Raw genomic sequence first — 21,968 nt, 5'->3', positions numbered from 1 at the left:
ATCCCAATCTCTCTCTGTCGGGCAGTCCCTGCTGATAGCAGCCTCTGCCAACAGATCGAGCAGCTCTCCCTCACTCACAAGACCAACGAACGCTCACACCTCCAACAACTAAACACCACTAATCCACCACCAACACTCCACCAACTCCCACCCCTTGGTGGGGGCTCACAGGTCTTTATACAAATTTAGTGGCCAATCAGATCTTATCCTACAAAGAAATTTCTAGTCAGATTATGTCATGCTGCAGAAAGACTGAGCATGCGCCTGGTCAGGTTTTGTGGGCAACTGAGCATGTGCAAAGCTGAAAAGTAGGTCATGGATGACTGACAGGCCCAGGGGTCGAGCAGAGGACATGCGGCCTAGGCTGTCTGCACATGTCAGGATTGACTCTTCTGTATTGGCAGCACACAAATCTAATAATTTTCACTGACAACAGGGAGCAGAGTGTTCTCTGATTCAACATGATGTGTGCCTAGATCCAAATGCAAGATGCACCTTTTTGAGAAAATCTCTAAGGAAGGATGTTTGTAAACAATACTCACCACTAAAACAAATACATTCACTTTCATGTAGCCCTGTTTGTTCCTGGAAAAATGGAGAGAAGAGGCAACATTTCTGCTGTGAACTCTGATTCTTATACTTAGATACCATTTTATATTTCTGTATTATATAGAACAGCTGCATTTGACCGAGAAACGTTAGCTAGACTGATACTTTCTTTAGAAGTTTGACTTGTGTATAAGCCTAATAGCAATTTACATTCAGACATAATATGATAAATCTTTTCCAAGATCTATTATTTTAACCATACATATTACTATTGCAAATTTTTCCTCACTTTACTGGAATCCTGTATATATGGCATCATTTCTGAAGGTAGCAAAAATACAAATGTATGTACTTAATACCTCACAATTAATTCATATTGACATTTCTTTATCTTTTACCTTTAGGGCAACTCAGGGCTTCTTTTCTCACAGTACTCCCTGCATCTGACCAATTGTGGTTGCTCTTTTGTTTTATGATAGGCTAAAATTAGAGATGATTAGAGAGAGAATTAGAGATGGACAAAAAAATGGAATTAAAGTTAGGATTAAAATTTTGAACGCCTATTAAAATTAGGACTGAAGCAGCTTTAGATTGGGAAATCCTGTTGGGTTCTCAGATGTAAACAGGTGTATTCAGAGAAGGCATGTAAACTCTCAAAGTTAATATTATACATTAAAGAAGAACTGTCTTCAATCTGAGGTATATTCAAAATGGTGAGCCGTTGTGAGAGTAATATCTATGGAGCAATTAACATCCTGAGCTCAAAGGAAAGCTCAATGAAATCTTCATCTGAGATTGTTTCACACTTGCATCAGTCAAGACACCACAGCAGACACCTGCAGTTCCGCAGAGATGTAGACTTCCCATAAATACAGATAAAAATACATCCTCCAAAGTTTATAACTGTAATTTTATCCTGAGGTCCTTGTTGTTTCTGCAGTGACTATACATTTATTAACAAGTTGATTGCAGGCACAAGTATCACTTTATGATGGAGGCAGAGACACTTTTTCCAAATTATTCATACTGGAATTGTAGCATCATAGAAAATTAGGATTGGAAGGGACCTCAGGAGGTCATCTAGTCCAACCCCCTGCTCAAAACAGGACCATCCCTATCTAGATCTTCCCAGTCAGGGCTTTGTCAAGTCAGGCCTTAAAAATCTCCAAGGATGGAGATTCTACCACCTTTCTAGCTAACCTGTTTTGGTGTTTCACCACCCTCCTAGTGAAAGCGTTTTTTCTTAATATCCAACTTACACCTCCCTTGCTGCAACTTGAGACCATTGCTCCTTGTTCTGTCATCTGTCACCACTGAAAACAGTCTAGCTTCATCCTCTTTGGATCCACCATTCAGGTTGTTAAAGGCTGCTATCAAATCACCTCTCGGTCTTCTCTTCTGCAGCCTAATAAGCCCAGTTCCCTCAGCCTCTCCTCATAAGTTGTGCCGCAGCCACCAAACTATTTTCGTTGCTCTCCACTGGATTGTCTCTGACTTGTTCACATCCTTTCTATATTGGGGTGCCCAAAACTGGACATAGTTGTAGCCTTATAGTGCAGAATAGTTTGGAATATTTACTTCTCTTGATCGGCTGGCAACACTCCTACTAATGCAGCCCAGTACGCTGTTAGCCTTACTATACTGTACTATAATCACAACAAAATGCAAGTGAAAGAAAAACACTCTTTAAGTGCTGTGATGAATTAGTAAAAGGTTTACAGTCAGCCAGGGTACCATTTGATTTGATTGGTTCTTCACTGAAAGGGTCCTGTGAATGCTGTCATAGGGCACATCCAGACAAGTGTACATGTCCCTCTTGCCCTGCCTCAAACCCCTTTAAGGCAGGGCAAGAGGCACGTGAGGAAACAAAAAAATGTTCCCTGAGCTGCAAGTTTGCAGCACAGGGAGAAAAGTAGACTCCTCCAGGGGTTTAAAAAAAATGGAGCAAAAAAAAATGCAGGGCAACCAGAGGCTGGGTCCTCCAGGGAGAAGCTCTGGCTGCCAGAGCATCTCTGTGATTGGCCCCTCACCCTGGTGCTGAAACGTGCGACCTGCGAGGCCGCGTGTTCAGCACCAGGGCTCCAATGCTGGTGAGGTGGGGATCAGGGGGGCTGGAGGAGTGGGGAGGGGACCATGGGGGGGACCTCCGCCAGCCCTGCCCACTCCCCCAGCCCCCCCGATTCCTGCCCAGCATGACTCCTCTCCCTGCCAGCCCCCGACCCCCCAATCCCTGCTCTGCCTGGCTCCACAACAGGTATGTTATGTGCTGAATGAGCCCCATGCACCACACACATGCATCCACCCCAACTGCTCAAGGACTGTGCCACAGAAGCAGGTGCATGCAGGGTGGATCTCACAGTAGCCAGAATGGACAGCATCTGATGCAGTCCAACCAGAGGCATGGGTGCTGATCCCAGATTGGCTGGCATAGGCACTGTGCCACATATGGTGCATACTCTGGCCAGGCTACAACACCTGTTGTGACTGCTCCAGCCAGTCCAGGACCTGCACTGCATGCAGCACCTGTGAGCACAATGAGCAAGCTCAATGTGCAGCTTATTTCCCAGCGTGGGCACCATGTGCAGCATAGCTTAGACCAGCTAGAGTGAACCAGGAAGCTGTGCACATTGACCAGGGTCAGGGTGATGCAGCAGTGGGCATGGGGTGGGTGCAGGTAGGAGTGCAGTGCAGGCTGCCCCGGATACAAGTAGGCAGGGCTCAGCCTCATGCCGAGTGCTGGATACAATCAATTGGCAGGCCAATTTGGCTGCAAGCTGCATTTGGCCACTGCTGCATTAATGGAACATGAGCTGGGTAACAGAGATAAACTTGCCCTGGAGTACCATAACTTTAAGCCACCTAAAAGTGTGCTTAAAACTAGTTTCAGGTGTTAATGTGTGGACAATCCAGGAGTTAAGAGCCACCTAAATTTAATATGCAATGATGTCAAGAGCCTAATCTTCCCCTGACTCACCTCCTTTACTAGCTTCTGAAACCCTAACTTGCTGAAAACTGGCTTCCACAGGTGGATCTATGATTCTGAAAAGAGCTAGTGAGAGTCTCCAAGGCTCCAAGGAGGAGAGAGAGCCAAAGTAGCTAGTAGACACCAATGTTGTCCTAAGAAAGATTAGTTTCATGACTGGACCACTAAACATCAAGACTACTAAAAAAGGAGAGATGTTAACATCTCTGAAATGAAGAACAATGAGCTATTAAGTCAATTGACTCCCTCAGCTACCTGATTAGTAATAAAACAGCTGCTGCACTGTGCAGCCAGAATCAAAGCAGGGTGCTTCTACTCTGGCCAGAAAATCAGCTTCTCTGCTTAATATACTCACCCTAATTTTGGGAGGAAAGATATATGCTTTATATGAGAAAATACGATGGGTACTGAATCAGGACCTTAGCTTTTACATTAGAAATTATCTATACAATAAAGGGGGCCAACTATAGCCCAAGGAAGAAGGATGGGGCCAATTTAAAACTGTCCATTTTCTTTCTAATTCCATCTCTTTCTATTCAAAGTCCATTTCCTGGGCTTTGTGAGAGGAAGATGATTTCCCGTGAAGTGGTTAGAATCCCCCCATCAAAATCCATCAGTCAGCATCCATTTAATTTCCAGGTATCAGAGCCATGTTCTACATTCACTTCCAGCAGCAATTCTCAATTACACTAGAGTAACTAAGATGAGATACTGGCCCTCTGACTTTGTGCAGATATCATTGGTACCTTCACTCCTCTGATTCACTAATGATCTATGACATTTTGCATATGAACTGAGGTAGAAAACAAAGGTCCTAATTGCTTTCAGAAATAGTACTATTAGCTGGAGACATGATGACAGAGTTACTTTAGCTTCTTAGTCTCCTTTTAAAGGGTCAAAGTTTCGTGACAGTAGAAATACGTAGGCCCTAATAAAGTAATTTGACATGGAATAGTTCATCTATCTTTAAAAAAACATATTCTGTAGCAAAAAAAAGAAAACAAAGAAAAATAATAAAAATTTGAATATATGTGGAACTTCTTGTTTGGATGCTGAATGGTTTAGCTGTATAACAGGGCTCTTTGTTATTTAATTCTGCCCCTCTTATAGTATATGAAGTTACCCTTTTGTTTGAAATCATGTTTGTCATTTTTCATCACACTTCAATCATCAGCAGCAGCACCAGCAACAACAGAGAGGGAGCCAGCTACTCTGAGCATGTGATAAAACACTTATTTTTTCACTCTGTTTTATGCAGCTCACACCTAACATCACAGCTTCCTTAAAGGGTACACCATCAAATCAAAATCTTTTTTGCTTGTTTGTTTTTTAAAAGTTAATTTAAAAGAGTTTCAAGTCTTACACCTGCTTTCCATGCCCCTTCCTATCCAGTTTGTGGTTTAAAAATACAATTTAATAGATTATAAAGTAGTTTTTCCTTCCTTGTTGTATGAATGTCTCAGGAAAAAGAATAAAAATTGCTGTCAAATTCTGAAAGAAACCAAAAAGAACAGCAGAATATTTTTCTTCCTATTATTTCTTTCAGCCCTAGCAAACTGTAGTACAGTGGCTCAACCATTTTAGACTCAGGGCACCCTTTCAAAAATTCCAGCTCTTAGCTTTCATTCATTTTTTGACTACAGCAAAATAATATAGCAGTTCTTCTGTTGCAAGAAACTCAAAAATATGCAACTGGTCAGAATGTTTTTAACACTATGCATTCGTACTTGAAATCTCTGAATTTGTCTTATGAATAATGTGTAGGTGTTTGCACACCTAACAGTACTAATGGTATATGAGACCCGGCATCACCCTTGAAGGGATCTTGCACAACACCTTGACTGAGAATCACTACTCTACTAAATCTTCTAGCAAATTGAAATAGATAGACTGTTTTGCAAGCAAAATGTTGTTTTTAATAACCATTCAGTCTAATTTCTGTAGCTTCCTTTTCCTACAGGTCCTCAGCACTGGCAGAGTTCATAGGTCTCATGCTCTATCTCCTCCATAGTTTCTGTCTCCAAGCCTGAGTGCCCAAAGGCACCATGTGAGGCTCTCCAGGTGGAATTTCCTGTACTTTTTGTCCTTTTTAATACCTTGAAGACCCAGCTAAAATCTGGTTTCCATTTGCTGTTCAGTAAATCTGCACTGCATAATAAATGCAATGTATTTTATAGATGTACATACACTATGATGTAACATATATCACATTATTATACTCTTTGAATAGAGAATTGAGATGTTCTTCAGTTGTAATCTACAGTGTTTTATTCCACAATGTAGTGTCATATTTGTATTCTCCATATATCAGCCACCACTACCTTTCCCCATCCTTTCTGCATCCATTCAGTATGTTTCCTTACGTTGTGGATTTTGTTCTTATCTGTCATCCCCATTGTAACTTATGGGACATTTTCCCTTTATCTAAACAAGCGGCTGCCTGTTTATTGAGTTCTCCCTTCCTTCACAATCTCATCTGGGAGCTGGGGTGGTGAGGACATTAAGGTGCATGGTTGACAGTCCAAGAGCTTGAAGATGTAGAAGTGCTCGTGGTGTGGTTCATCAGATTCCACTGTAATCTGTGAATTAATCTAAATAACTTGGCATGATAATGTTAATAATTAAGATTTGTGATGTCAGATCAGAATGGGGACTTCCATGAAATTAACTAGAAGAAGGCAGGGCAAGGTAACACTTTAAAGATTAACTAATTCATTAACATATGCTTTCATAGACAGCAGCCTACTTGATCTCAGATATAGGCTGTTGCCTATGAAAATGTATATCTTCTTTAAAGTGTTACCCTGCCTTGCCTTCTGTCTGATTTCAGATTAACATAGCTTCAGACCTCTCTATGGACAACTAGTAAAGAAACATGTCCCAACAACATCTGGGGCCATACCCTCAGCTGATGCAAACCAGCATGACTCTATTGAAGTTACCTGAATGGACCAATTTAATATACCATATGGGATGAGCAGTTTACTTGCTCTGCCCATCTAAAACTACTGCTCTTTACCTCTGACATCCCTATCTTATTCATATGTCTCTCACTTCAGCTCCAACCTGAAGAGTCCTGACTCTCTAGAAATGAAATGAAAGGACTTCCATGAGCTCTCTGAAAGCTTAGTGTGAACTCCCTGCTTTGGTGCATTTCCATCCCCTCTTACAATGATGTGCTGCCTAACATCTGGGCCCTAATGATCTTTTTGGTTAACTTACTTGCATTTCTGAATTGGCAGTGAAAGCCAAAAAGAGATGTGTACTGTGTGATTTGAGGTTTTATTTCAGATGTTTTACTGCAGCTCTGGACAATCAGTTTTGATAATTGTCACTGTGAAAAAACACAGTGAAGCCCCATTTTGAAGCTTACAGCATTTGGGGCTTAAAGGGGCAGCCTTTGAAAACAAGTGTGGCTAGACAACTCCCTGTTGCCTAAACATCTCAAGGTGCACAAGCATGTGAATTATTCCATCAGGATTCAGGAAGCTGTTACTGATACCTTTGAAACAAGTCTCGAGGCATTTGCAGAAAATAGAGAACTGCAACATCTTGGCATAGTGCTCCTTTTTAGAGATGTGCTGGTGTGCATGCAGACACACAGGTCTGATGAGGTACATGCTTTTGATGTGGAAGAATTCAGTTGGACAGCTGCATATACATGCAGGCAGACAGCTGCTTGATTTTGTAATACTGAAAAGAATCAAGATATATGAGACCAAGTTCTACCTTCGTTGACACTGCTGAAAGTCTGGAGCAATTCAGCCATCATCTCCAATTGTCCAGCAGTTGACAAACCTCCTCTTGATGAAAACAATCAGGCCCATTAGTGTTCAAGTCAGCGAAATGACTTTATATACCTCAGTTACCAGTATAAACGGTGGCAGCTTTTGGCACATATTATAGATCAAAAAGCCAAATTACACTGGAAGTCTGAAGAGCCTCCCAGTTCCAGCTAGAGGCTTCAAACAGTGCTGTAAGGAGACGGCTGTAAGGAGTGGATAGAGATATGGGTTTTGTTTCTTCCCCTTCCAAGTCTGTTGCTTACATTCCACTTCCCTGCTCTCAGTGTAAGAGTGAAATGCGCTCACAAACCACTGCCTGATCCCTCTCAAATTTAAATGTAAAATATATGTCAGTGCATTAAACTGTTCTTGATAGAACTACTCATACAATATCTAAACTGGTGCAATGTTTAATGTGGTTATGATCTCGAATAATACAAATACATGCTATTTTCTATAGCAGATACTGGAATAGATTTTGACCAGCACCATAAAATTCGGCTAGATTCTCTAAACCGTGCTTAGTCCAGTTCAATATAAGGTACCAACTGAACTGGATATAGTGAGGAAGGTGTCAAGCTACGTGCAATTCTATCCTGTGCTTTTGTTCATATATAAAATGTATTTGGCATGAAGTACTATAACTTAATTTACTTGAATTTGAGAACTTATAAAAAAATAAAAGCGGTGAATAGCCCTGGGTTACCGTATTTGGATCATAGAAAATTAGGGTCAGAAGGGACCTCAGGTAGTCATCTAGTCCAACTGCCTGTTCAAAGTAGGACTATTTCCAACTATCTCATCCCAGTCGAGGCTTTGCCTGTTCAAAGCAGGACCACCTCCAACTAGATCATCCTAGCCAAGGCTATACCAAGCTGGGTCTTAAAACCTCCAAGGATGGAGATTCCACAACATCTTTGGGTAGCCTGTTTCAGTGCTTTACTACCCTCCTAGTGAGAGAGGCTTTCCTAATATCTAACCTAAACTTTCCTTGCTGCGACTTGAGACCATTGTTCCTTGTTCTGTTATCTGCCACCCCTGACAACAGCGTAGCTCCATCCTTTTTGTAACAAACCCTCAGGCAGTTAAAGGCTGCTATTAAATCCCCCCTCAGTCTTCTCTCTCCAAGCTTAATAAGTCCAGTTCCCTCAACCTCTCCTCAGAAGTCATGTTTCCCAATTCTCTAACCATTTTTGTTTCCCTCCTCTGGATTCTCTCCGATTTGTCCACATCCGTTCTGTAGTGGAAGACCCAAAACTGAACACAGTACTCCAGATGTGGCTTCACCAGTGCTAAATAGAAGGGAATAACTCACTTCCCTCAATCTGCTGACAACACTCCTACAGTGCAGACTAGTATGCTGTAAGCCTTCTTTACAACAAGAGCACTGTTGGTTCCTATTCAGTGTATTACCCACTGGAACCTCCTGGTTCTTTTCTGGAGAGCTGCTGCTTAGCCAGTCAGTCCCTTGTCTATACCAGTACATAGAATTGGTCCATCCAAAGTGCAGGATGTTGTACTTTTCCTTATTGAACCTCATGAGATTTCTTTTGGTCCAATCTCCCAATCTGTCTAGGTCTCTCTGAACTCTTGCCCTTTCCTCCATCATAGCTACTAGTCCCCCCAGCTCAGTGTCATCCATAGACTTGTTGAGGATGCACTCCATCCCATCTTCCAGTTCATTAATGAAGGTATTGAACAAAACCAGCCTAGGACCAACCCCTGAGGCACTCCACTTGATACCAGCCGCCAACTAGATATAGAGCCATCGATTACTACACGTTGAGCCTGATGAACCAGCCAATTTTCTATCCACCTTACAGTCCATTCATTTAACTCATATTTCCTTAGCTTGCTTGTGAGAATGTTGTGGGAGACAATATTGAAAGCCTTGCTAAAGTGAAGGTATGACCCCCCACATCCACAGTCATCTCATCACAGTTATTGTTATTATATCACAATATATACAGTAGATTACAGATCCATCAGTATTAAAATATTGGTTTCAATACAGGAAAAAAATAGCTTCTTTGTAAGGATACTGGCTGAAGGATAAAATAGGAATGTTTTAGGAGATGATAGAAAAACATTTTAATGAACATTGATGTCCATAATTTTATAGGAGTATTGAAGTGTCCAGGCTTCTCCTCTTCATTTTCACATACTTCACTCTGATTCTCTTGTTCTGCAGTCCTTTCTATGTCATGATTTCTTTTTTGATGGAATGGTATTTTTCCCTTTTGCCATATTGTTATCTTTGCTTGCTTGTGTGTGTATGTATATACGAGAAAAGGGAGACAGAATGGAGGGAGCACTGATTGTATTGGCACTGGATGTTCAGAAACAATAGCACAAGACTCCTACTGACTCTATTTGACCAATCACAGGTGATCATGTGGCATTACTTATCCATCTTCAGTTTGTAGCATGTACATATATTCTGCTTGGATATTTCTCAGTACAGGGATGAACAGTTTCTTTTTTTCCTACATTGCTGTCCTGTATAGAGGTTCTTTTTCATCAGTGTTGTTCTGCTTCCTTGTCAGCAAAGAAAATATTACTAATCAAGATAACACTAAAGCTTAAAAAATGCTTGCAAATGGTGTCTGGATATTATGGTGATTAGCACAATATAATTGCATACTACGTTTTTCAAAAACAATTAAAAGAATGGCATTTAAGTTGCAAACTTAGCAAGCACTTAAAAAGTGGGAATGGAGCTTTCTTTCAATTGTTCCCTGCCCTTTGCCTCTCCATATGGGCTGAGCCTGGCAAGTTGCAGAGTGAACAGCAGCAGTTAGCTGGCTCTCAGCTGAGGTAGGTGGGAGTGCTGCTAATATCAAGAGTACTTTGCTCAGAGCCTTACCTCTCTTCACCTCTCCCCCATGTCCTCAAGCCAACTTGAAAGTTGGGGACTGGAGACAGGGAAAGGAGTGTAATTGCCTAGCCCAGGGAATGTCCCCTCTTGTTCCCACACTGCAAAATCACAAATTGGATTGTAGCCAATACTGTCATATGCCGTTTGCTCCATCAATGCGCTGTTAAACACAAGGAACTATTACTTGCTGGCACAGTGTGGTGGTCATTTCTGGTCTCTATATTCCCAATCATTAATTCTGCATATTGTATATCCCTTGAACACTAACCAAAACTTAAGTTTCAGCGTAACTGAACCCAAAGATAATCATCCTTTGGTTGTTTCTTTTTATTCCCATGGCATGAATATCAGAGGTTCAAGAGTGATTGTTATCTTGTGCCCTGTGATAGTGAAGTGGAAATAAATACTCTCTGTTTTCTCAATTCTCTACAAGGCAGGATTTGGGCTGTTGTTAGTGTCTGTTCATTTTTAGGGACTTCTCTCTCTTGTACCCACTTTTACTGTTGATACTTTTTCTTTTCTCAAGGTTCTGGCAGAAGTAGTGCAGGAGCCAAGTTAAAATAGAAGTATTGAAAACAAAGTGCAGTTAGTTATATGTCTCAGTCTCCCATAATTCATCCGCCTCAGCTCCTTAATGGCAGTTGAATTTTCCCTCATAAATGGCAACTTTGACGTTTGCAACCTGCTCATTTCTGCAATATGGAGGCAGCAGGAAGACTACCTTTCCTGAACATTTAGGAGACATTTTTGACGGGATTTGTCTTTAATCAGTTTGACCTTTGCTCAATATTCTAACACACTGCTTATGATGGAAGTATGTGTGGGAGTCCAAGGATTTCATTTTCACAGAATAACTATTGATTTCTTGTGCTTTGATTTTTGTGTGCCCAACTGGAGGCATTATTAAGGGGCTTCATTTTCAGAAAGCACTGAGCACCCATAATCATTAATGACATTTGAACATCTAGACTACATTAGAACTCCAGGCTACATTGCTCTACTCACATTTCTTAGACCTCTAAAAAGTAGCTTGAATTTTGGCTTTCTTATTGCAGATCATTGTTCTATTATGAAAAAAAATGGTTTTCCTGAGTGCAGTGCACTTTCAGCACAGTTCGTAAAGTAGCAAAGCTGAGGATGTGACTGATGTTCTGATGAATCATGACCATATGCTTACATAGACATTATGGTGCCAGCTAACAACATACATGTGGCATCGGGTAGCTGGAAGAAAGCAGTTTTAGAAATAGTAGAGAAGTTATGGGCCTCTTATATGGAAGAATCTGAGTTGAAGTCATTAGTTTTCCCCTGTGCTCCAAGGCCCTGAGCTTACTTCTCCTATTCTGAGCCAACAGTGGTTGCAAGTACTGTAGAACACAATGTACTCATACCTCTCAGTAGAATAAATACAATGTATTAATCTGAGCAAGTCATCTGTTGGCTGCCAGAGCCCCAAAGGACACGTCAAGCCTCCTTTCATTAAAGGAAAGGTTTTACAATATTAAGTGTTGTAAAGATCCTCCTCAAAATCAGAAATAATTTAGAGACTCATGAGGGATATTGGCTCCACATGTTTTCCCAGGGTGCTGATGTTGAAGTCAGGGGCAGAGTGTGTTCCTCTCACCCTCTTCTAGTTTGGAAAAAGTTGGTCAGAACATGATGCACAGGAGGTTTATTTTCTGTGGTGAAAACCTGAAGTGTGTACTGATTGCCGCCCATATTCTGTAGTGGCTCAGGCTTAACATCTGTGCTGACATGTCTTTGATGAGCAGCAGTTTTAAGAATTTCCAAAAGAAAGAGAGAAAGAGACCTTGATCAAGCTCTCATTGACACCAACAGCAAATCTCTTTTATTTGAAATATGCAACATAGGGTTCATTGACCATTAAAAGACCTGTCTCTGTCTTCACCTTCCCTGTGTACTCATTCTCTTACAGCCTGAGGGTTAGAGTGGGATACTGTTTCTTAACATTACAGCATGGAGAATTTTATTAATGGCTTAATGAACTAGAATTTCTTTCAAGCATTGGAACTATGGATACAGTTTGTTCCTCAAGAGTACAGATTGCTTGACTGAAACATCAGAATGCCTACACTGAAGTGCTTTCTGTCAGTTGTAGTACACTCCAGCAAGACCCACATTATCATCCGGGCAGAGGACTGTAACTCAACAAAAGAGCCCTGTATTTGAACAGAAAGCATATATGTCCAACAGAAAGGAAGGCTGAGTGGTGATAACCAAATATGCCATGAAGTCATCACCGCTGACAAAGAATCACAGTCAATGTCAAGTGAAACAAGGACAAATTAAATGCTCTCACAATTTAGTTCTTAACAATCTGGAAGACCAGAGGGCAGACTTCATTTAATTTACTTTCAGCTTCTCAAGGCACATTGTTCTCAGGGTGTTGGAGCCAAGCTGCCTTGACTGTCTTGTGGCACTGTATTTTCTTATGTTGGCTCCTGTTAGATCATTCTTGTATCTCCTGCTGGAAAATTTTTAATTTCCTCTGGAAAACCTAGCAACTTTTTCCCCCTCAAACAGCTGAATGAGTTAAATATCCAAGTGACTGGTAGTATTTCTAGACAGGATATAAATAAATATTTTCATAATCATCTACTATGGCAGAGCTGCTCTTTTAATAAAAAGTTATTCACATTCTTCTCACTTATCAACACAAGCCCTAGCAAGTAATGCTTGGTTTCACTAACTGGGACAGGGGGAAGCTAGAGTCTTGTTTTTACTCTAATGAAGTGTAGATTCATGAAGCAAACGATAGCAAAAGGAAGAAAAAAGGTGAATGAGATGACTGAATAAAAGAGTTAATAAATATGATAGAAGCCTTTCTTTCTTCCAGTGTAGGTTTTTCTCTCATTCCCTGCTTATAGGCAGTTTCATCTTTAAATTGTACTTCTTAAAGAATGTGGAAATTCAAGGCTTTCTTTACAACCAGAGAGCTAACTAGGTATGGCTCTTTGTCCCTAGATCCTTGTGCCCTTCTAAATACACTAACTCTAGTGGGTAGGCAAACGCTATGCAGCTAGTAATAAAACAACCTGAAAAAACAACATTTTTTTCCACGTAAAGTGGATTACTCTGCTTTTTTCCCCTCCATTTATCTTTTTCCCATAGCCATGGCTTTGACTTAACTATAAATCTTCTTTTAAAATCTAGGGCTTGCTTGGTAAATGCAGAGCTGCTGTATACAGAGGAGATTATAAGAAAGGATATAGAAACACTTGAGAATTTCTACTGAATTCTTTTAACCACAATAACAATATTTGCTGGATTTTTTTTCTTTTGGGTTTTGATGCCATAACTGACTCTGAACAGGTGAATCCCTGCATTTGGTTGGAGTCCCACAAAAGTCATGGTCTAGTAATAATAATGATAATGATTATAAAAAGATGTGTGTAAAGTCCCCCAAGAGGGGGACAGTCTTTTTGTTCTGTGTTTGTACAGTGCCTGGTACAATCAATTCCTGGTATGTGGCGTGGGCTCCTGGGTGCTACAATAATGCAAAGAATTAATACTGTATTTTCTCACATACAACATGCCCTAAAATAAGCTTCATATCTTGGTTTTGAAAGGCAGAATGAACAAAAATGGTTGTGTAGTAAGTAATTGAATACCAGCAGCTAAGGACCAAGGCAGTTCTTTGTTCAGCTTCTTTTGCCCAACTAAAGCATAAGCAGGGGAAACTGCTGTTACTATATCTCCTCACCAGTAATGCACACCTCAATTTCCAGCAGCTGGGGTTTTTGTTTTGTATTTTTGAGGTGGGGGAAGTGCATGTTGGAAAACATGGTAATAACACCTCAGGGAAGAAGGAGGGAAATACTCCAGCTTAACTAAAAGGCAATTCACTTTTAAAAAATGTAAAAATGATTACATGGAGTTCTGTGTTTTTCTCACAATAAATTCTGTGGAAAATGTGCTAACTTTTATATATTTCTAGTTGTCCTTGCAGATGCATCCTGCAAGGTTCCTTCCTTCTTGCCTGCAGTCACCAGTAATAAATCACATGACAAAGGTTCTGCAGAAAGATTCTTCTCTCATTCTCACCAAAATATTCCCAAGACCTTTGATTAGTACACAGGTCCATTTGACCTCTCAAATCAAAACTCGATAAAATGTCTCATCTTGCTTCACTAGAAGGAAATGAATCACAGTTCCTCCCTTTCTGCTGTATTGTTGGGCACATGCTGCAGAAAGTACTCCCAAATGTTTCTTCACATACTAAAATCTGAAGATCTGCCTCAAAGGTATTTGCAACCCTGTTTATTCACTTTCTGTGGATATTTGTATAAGCAAAAATTAGGTTGCCAGAATATTCATGATGAAAATACTGGGAAATATTTATGTATGCACACCTGAAGATTAATATTGCTACACATATTTTAGCAATACTTCAGCAGTTCCCCAACCCCAAGCTGCTGGTGAGCAGAGATGAGACACACAAATGCATGTATAACCTTGTGCTTTCAAAACGGAGCCTAAACATATATGCCCAATTACTTTTTGGAATGATAATTTGTGGTGAATGATGATGAGTGGCCAAGAGACAGAAACTGGAGCCCAGTGAGTATAATCTATACACTTTGGCAGATATGCACAGTATAATTGTTTATAGATAGGAATATGACTTTAACACAATAGTTCCTCAAATACTCCTGTCAGAGCCTTGGCATTAGGTTACTATTCAGACAGGAAAGAGACAGGTGTGTAAGCCCTTCGCAAACTAGCAGTGGTCCCTGAGCAAAAACGACTGTGACACTATAACCAGATGCCCTTACTTTCTGTGAAGGTATAAAAAGAAACAGCATCTACCATAAAGCCACTGGATCTTGCTTCAAAGTGTGTGTTTCTCTTTCACTTTTTTTTGATCTGGAAGGAATCCAAGTATGCAAAAATCTCTGGTCCATATTTTTGCATATATTATAAAGACAAAAGGGAAAGGTTTTACATTTTTCCAAATTCCCTAGCCCTATTTATTTTCTGTTCTCACCTTTCTTTTTCTTTCTTCCTCCCCTCCTCCCACCCCCTCTACCCCCAATCATTTTTTTAAGAATCAGAGTCCCAGTTAGTTAAGCCAGACTTCATCGTCTTTTGAAGGAGAGAGAATCCAGTCAGGGAACAGAAACAATACCAAATGAGTGATTTAGCTAACCACAAAGTTCCAGTATTGAACTGTGGATATTAGATACTTGGATAAATAGTTAGAACAATTGGCAAAGCTTCCATAAATGGAAATCTGTTTACATTTACTGAACAATTGCAAATAGCACCTGGCTCTGGTCCCAACATACCATACAAATTGCTCTTATCATAGGGTATACTTTTACTAGTGTAGCTAGTGGTCACCAGTGTTTTTAACTCAGTCATTGTACATTATTCCTTTTATTTATGATTTGAATTGCACTAGTGCCTAGGATCTCAAGTTAGGAAGAACTGCCCTAAAGAATTTACCATTTAAAGTCCAAAGAAAGGCTGTATTTAAAAGAATGGAGGACACTGTAGTACTGCAAGTGCAGAATACCAGCACTGTACATTCAAAATGCAAGGATGTAGTGACCCTGTAACTCAAGTGCAAATATGGTCCCAATTCGTGGTATAGCCTGAAACTTAATCCTTTTTCATACCCAGACTAACGTTCAAGGGAACACCAGTGCTTCAGCTTGAGTTCAAAACAGTGTTAAGGTCCAAATTAAAGCTAGGGGGCAGATCTTCCACTGATTTCAGCTGAATTATGATAGTTAATGCAAGACCAGGATTTGTAACCACCTGTTAGTGTATTCTGTAATCTTGTCTTTGTGTTAAAAACAGGTCTTTTGGAAAACAGAGATTTATTTATAATTGGCTAGATTTGCAAGCTTGCTTTTGTTATATTATTTCCTGCCCAGGATTTCTCAATGCTGCCTAGAAATGTTTATGAAAATATCTTTCCATATTTCACATCCCCTAGGGGAGCACATGCAAATGCACACTCAGGTCCAACTCATTGTCAGACCTTCAGTCTGATCGCTATAAGCAAGCTGCTTGTTCTGTTAGCTTCATGGCCTTCTTTTCTCATGCACTGTCTTGTAAAAAAAATTATGCGTGTGTCTAAATGTCAGAAGTATCCCAGTTGTCTGTTCCATTGGCTCACTTGCTGTCAGTTCAGTAAAGTGGGGTGATGGGAAGGAATCAAACTCAACACAAAATGTGGGACTTCAGCCTAAAATGTAATATGGAATCTTTACCTCTGAGCTGAACCATTGCATGCCAGAGAAAAAAACAGTCCGAGCCAACTAAGGATTAGTTGGAATTACTCTGGCTTTTTGATAAAGTCTTTTTTTTCCTTCACTAAGCCCATAAGAAAAATAAAAAGTCAGCTTACTTCAGGGTGTACACTATTAGTGGGTGATACTGAAGAACTGAATGTGTCTAACATCTACTATGCAAATTATGGCCTTTTAAATGGTGATCTAACTTGCGCATTCCCCAACTTGGTACAGCATGCAAGGTGACTTATTCTATGTGGTGTCTGAGATGTTTTCAGGAATTGACAAAATATATCCAAAACAAATAGTATGAGAAACTGTAATGCAATGAATACCATGGAAATGCCTATTGAAAAAAAAAAGTAAGAGCCTGATCCAAACCCCATCGAAGTGATGAGTTTGAATCAAATTCATTGAATTCCGTGGATGTTGGTTCAGACTATCAGTGAATGGAATGATTGCTGCTACTGATATTTCATGTTCTAGCATATTGCAGAGCATGGGTTGTCCCCAGCATACATAAGGGTTCAGATACTCTAAGAATTCCAACTCTAAGAAATTCCAAAGATTTCATCTCTCTCAACCCCAATATGATCCTGAAATCTGAGATGGTCAGCACTAGGCTTGATTGAGAAATAGAATTTCTTTCCCACAGGAAATTCCTATATTTCAGCATTTGTTCTTGTCCCAAATTATGATGGAAGAAAGACCTTCCAAAACCTGTTCACTGAGTGAAATGTGTTCTCATCCCCCACCAACTCTCCCCCCCCCAATAAAAAATGTCAATATTTTGTTTCAGGTTGGGTCAACATTCATCTCTCTGCCTGAGCTGCCACAGTGCCTCACTGAGAGCTGTAGATCATCAATGAGAGCTTCACTTCACCATTACCCCAGTGGACCAAACTTCTTGGTCTCTGGACTATATCTCCCTTGACATGTATTTGGTGGGAAATTCTTGGCAGATCTATCTCCACAGAAGCCCTGTCCCTCAGCCATAACAGGACTGTTTCTGTGGAAGTAGCATACCTGTGCGCTTTGCTTATGGCCACTGCACCAGACCTCTTCTCTGTGCGTGGTTCACATCATGGAGCTGAATAATAAAAGAGATAACGCTAAGTAAGCACTACATTCCCGGTCAGTTCCCTGTGAGTACTGTGCCATGTACAGGAGCAATATCCATCTTCTTTCTGACCCCAATTCTCACAGAACAACTTAGGGAGATGAAAATAATGTTGCAGTGGCAGGCCATCGCTCAAACTCTGTCAGATGTAGACCCTCCCTCTTAGTGGAGGGAGAATGATTATCCTCATAGAGGAACTGTCTCATCCTCCCTTGCTTATCAGGAACACAATACAGTGAAATCTGTCTCAGATGGAACCTGTAAAAGTTGGAAATCTGCTCAGGCTAGAAAAATGTCTACACTTCTGGCCTGCCTTGTGGGAAAATATGTACATTAATCTGTATAAGCTGGAAACTAATGTGGAAATGAGTGGTGAAGGCCAATTTGTAGAATCACTCTCTAATCACGGAAAGCAGTTGCCCTGTATGTGTGTCTGAATGAGCACCAAGCAGAGCAGAGGGGCTAAACAGCCGAGACCACTGAGCAGAGGGGCTATGAAACTTCCTCTAGAAAATGGAAAACAGTTAAAGCCAATTTTTTCCTGGTTCTGTTGATTCTGTCTTAGACAGGTTTCACTGTATTATTTTTAGGCTGACTTCCACATATATACAAGTAAAGACCCAACTTGTAATCTAAAATACCTAGGCTTTTGCATGGTTATCTCCTGTACAAGTAGTAACCTGGCCTGACATTGCTCAATTTATAAATAAGATACAATGAGACTTCATCTCAAAACAATATGACTGTTGGTGAGTCACAAAAATTATGAAGGCTCATGCTGGTAAACAATGGTGTTGAAATGGAATGGATAACACTTCAATTTTATGTGAGGCACCTTTCATCCCCAAGGAATTCACATGTGCTTTCCAATATGAGGTGTCATTAGGCACATTTTGATTTGGATTTCATTCTGAAATAGGAGTCTTAGGATATACTAAGGGGAAATGTCAGTAGTTCTTTTGACAATGGGATTCTTTTGCCTGGCATGTATATGTTGGCTATAATTCAGGTTTAAATAAAGTTATCTGAATCTCTGATATTGTGTCTATATTGTTTTGTGACATTCAAGTTCTCTATATAGGACTGACTTACCTCAGAATACTCAGGAAAATTAAGGTAAATCAACTTAAGATATGAGCATGAGCTGAAGCGTATCAAATCTCCACAGGAATGTTCTCATTTAGGATTTGAGGAGCATTCATAATCTGTGTTCAGATGCTTTAAATGGGTAGTTGAAACCAAGTGAGTCCTAACTTTTAAACTCTCTAGTTTAACCTTCATCTGACATGATTTTGTAGGCTAAATGGTCTCTTTTTTTCTTGTCAGTTTTTGTACATACTAAACATTTTGAACCATATACACATTAAGTCTATGGCTCTCATGAAATGATAACAGGTCACTATGGCTAATACACAAATACATTAGATCAGGCTCAATTTAGACATGATCAAAGTGGATAAAGTGAAAGACACTTTATCTGCTTCAATCACAACTGAATTTATCCAATTGTTTTTAACCTACAAAATGAAAAGTTATGAAAAATGTTATCCCCTGAAGGTATTATTATATGAACATAATATTTTATTACTTCTGAAGAATTCTTCAGTAAAAAGAAAAATTAAACTGCCAAATATTTAATATTAAATTATCCTTATGATAATAAGGCTATAAAGGGAGAGACTGCAAAAATATGGTCACAATCTTGCACCAGCATAATTTCGCAGTAGTGCCCACAAACAAGGATATATACAAGTAAGTCAGGAAGACATGTCTCATAACCCATTTACACAAACAGTTGTCCATTTTGCACATGTAGGTTTTTTTATGAGCCCAGCTGATACTTATTTGTGTTTACAGCTGCACCTGTTATAATCACTACCTAGAATTTGGCACTCCACTGTTTAACTTACGCTCACAGAAGCATGAAAATTCTGAGTTAAAAAGTTAACACTGTATTCAAAATTCACCCTGTTTATGTGTCTTATATATTTGGCCTACAGTCCCTATCAGAAATCTATATAAGGATTTTTATAACAAACCTTTTCCACTACTTGCTTTGCAAGCCAGCATGCTAGAAAGCCTTTTAGCTTTTACTTAGCATGTGAAATATATAATTCTGAATGGATGTGTTCAATTTCTTGGATTTCCATCAGTGTTGAGTGAAATCTATAATTTGAGGCCATGGATCAGTCCAGATGGAAAGGTCAGTTTCACAACTGGCTTAAATAACTATAAATCCCATTGAGTTCATTAAGCCCTGTACATTTCTTAAGAGTTTCAGTATGAATTTAGGTGCCTACTTTATTTACTCAGGTTTAAAAAATTTTGATCCAAATGATTTGCCCAAATACACGCAGAATTGGGAGTAGGATGCCTAACCCCTCGACCTTTCCTTAAACCAGTGTTTCACCTCCATTATCAGAACCTTAATGTTATTTAAACACAGCCTTTGATTGTGTGAAATGGGATTATTGTCAAATAGCATTAAAACCATGTGTATTTTTTCCCCAAATGCATAGGAAGTAAGACTTTACTGGAACCCCAGAGAGTTTCTTAGTTATCAATACTGCTCTTTATTGTATGTGTGCATCTCTGTAACTCTACGATGTAAATTTCTCTCTGAAAATTTTAAAAGATGACTCTGATAATACTCTTACCAGGAAGCATTTACAAAACCAAATATGCTTTCCTCTCCATATGAACTGCAAAAGCCATTTAGTAGACGCTTGTTTGCTCTATAGCTCATGAGTTTGAGTTTATACTGCCAGCCAGATTCATTTAGGGTCTTTCATTGCTAACACACGTTATAGCCCCCTGGAGATAATGTGAGAGAAATCTGGCAGTAATTAGTTGCAGGGATGGATCCAGCAGTCAGTAGGTGCTCAAGCTGAACTGCACATCTTTCTTTCTTGTCAGATTGTTGGCTGTGATCACCAGTTGGGAAGCACTGTCAAGGAAGATAACTGTGGGGTCTGCAATGGTGATGGGTCCACCTGCCGGCTGGTTCGAGGCCAATATAAATCTCAACTCTCAGCAAATAAATGTAAGCTATTGACTTTCACCTCAAAGGGGTACAACAAGCATTGCTAACTGGAAGGGATGATGTTAATGTGTCAGAGGACCAAGTAGGCAGGGAAAGCATCATTTTACTCCCCTTACAGAAAAATTCACAATCATCTGGAAGAACAGACAGACTCTGGTCTTTGTTTAGCCATATGGGGGAGTAAGGCAAACTAAAGCCACCTCTCCTCACTATCTTGGTTGGCTGAGTTAGAGCTATTCATACTGTGCCTCTGGCCCCAAATGAGAAGAGAGTGGAAGAGCAAGGAGCTGTTGCCCAGCACTCCCCCTCTCAAATCAGTGGGTAAGGAATAGGAGGAAACTTGCCCCTACCCACTCCATTTGCTAGGCAGCTTACATGGGAAGGCACCTAGTCTGGAAGATACAGCATCCTTAGAAGGGGTAAACTAACTTCCTCCTAAGCAGAGCAAAGGGAATGTGGGGAAGGAATGATGATGTCTTTCTGAGATATAGTTCTACCTCAGAGCTTTCTGTGGAAAGATATAGCTATATAGTGTGGCTTATACTGCAGACTAGGTATAGTACCTCAGAGTTCACTCCTATGGGAGCATATTTGTCCTACTGTGCACCTGCTTTTCTCTTCCACTACTTTGTCCACTGAATAAACCAAGTCTGCATTTTTAGAATTCTTTTTATTTAGGATTTTAGCATCTTTAGAATTGTTGCGGGGTGGGGGTTAAATGCTGTATGGTACATGACCTTAAAGTTTCAAGTAACGCTGTAATTTCTACTGGGAGGTTGTATATGTGTGTGTACATTTGTAGATTTCTGTTGGATATCAGAGGAAAGGCAGCAAAAAGGCACAGCAGCCCCCTTGGCTCTACCAGGAACCAGCAGACCTCCTGCATCTAAAAAGAAAGACCTACAAGGAGGAATATTCTGCACTGGTCTGGACCTGCAGGGAGAAAACCAGGAAAGCCAAGGCTGTGACTGAACTCCAACTAGCTACAAGTATCAAGGACAATTAAAAGTCCTTTTTTAGATATGTGGGGAGCCAGAGGAAAAGCAAGGGCAATATTAGACCCCTGCTAAGCCAGATGGGACAACTGACAACCGATGCCCAAGAAAAAGCCAACTTGCTACATGGGTACTTTGTGTTGGTTTTTCACCAGTCCCATTACAGGATGGGAATGCCTGGGTGAAGGTATTTCCTTACCGTCCATCAATGCTGACCCGGTGAAGGAACACCTTGAGAGGCTGGACACCTTCAAGTCAGCTGACCCTGACAGTTTACACCTGAGGGTACTCAAGTTGCTGGCAAGCATCATAGCTCAGCCCCTGTCATGGATCTTCGAGAACTCCTGGCACC

At 40.3% G+C, this 21,968-nt stretch overlaps 1 protein-coding gene across 11 annotated transcripts in view; it reads left to right on the top strand.

The window, feature by feature from the left end:
• Positions 1-21,968, top strand: part of ADAMTSL1 (ADAMTS like 1) — a 936,448-nt gene that overhangs the window by 622,933 nt on the left and 291,547 nt on the right. For all 11 annotated transcript variants that reach the window (XR_002097365.1, XR_002097366.1, XM_019517531.1 and 8 more), the window contains one exon: positions 20,495-20,621. Coding sequence is in view for 9 of the 11 variants with exons in the window: in XM_019517531.1 (XP_019373076.1) it covers positions 20,495-20,621 (127 nt within the window). In the remaining 2 variants the exon portion in view is untranslated. The remainder of the gene's footprint in view (positions 1-20,494; positions 20,622-21,968) is intronic.

Source organism: Gavialis gangeticus, unplaced genomic scaffold (assembly GCF_001723915.1).
Source record: "Gavialis gangeticus isolate Ggan-Ray unplaced genomic scaffold, GavGan_comp1, whole genome shotgun sequence".
NCBI classification, from domain to species: domain Eukaryota; kingdom Metazoa; phylum Chordata; order Crocodylia; family Gavialidae; genus Gavialis; species Gavialis gangeticus.
Note: the sequence above shows the minus strand (reverse complement) of the source record. Positions and strands in the feature narration are given on the sequence as shown.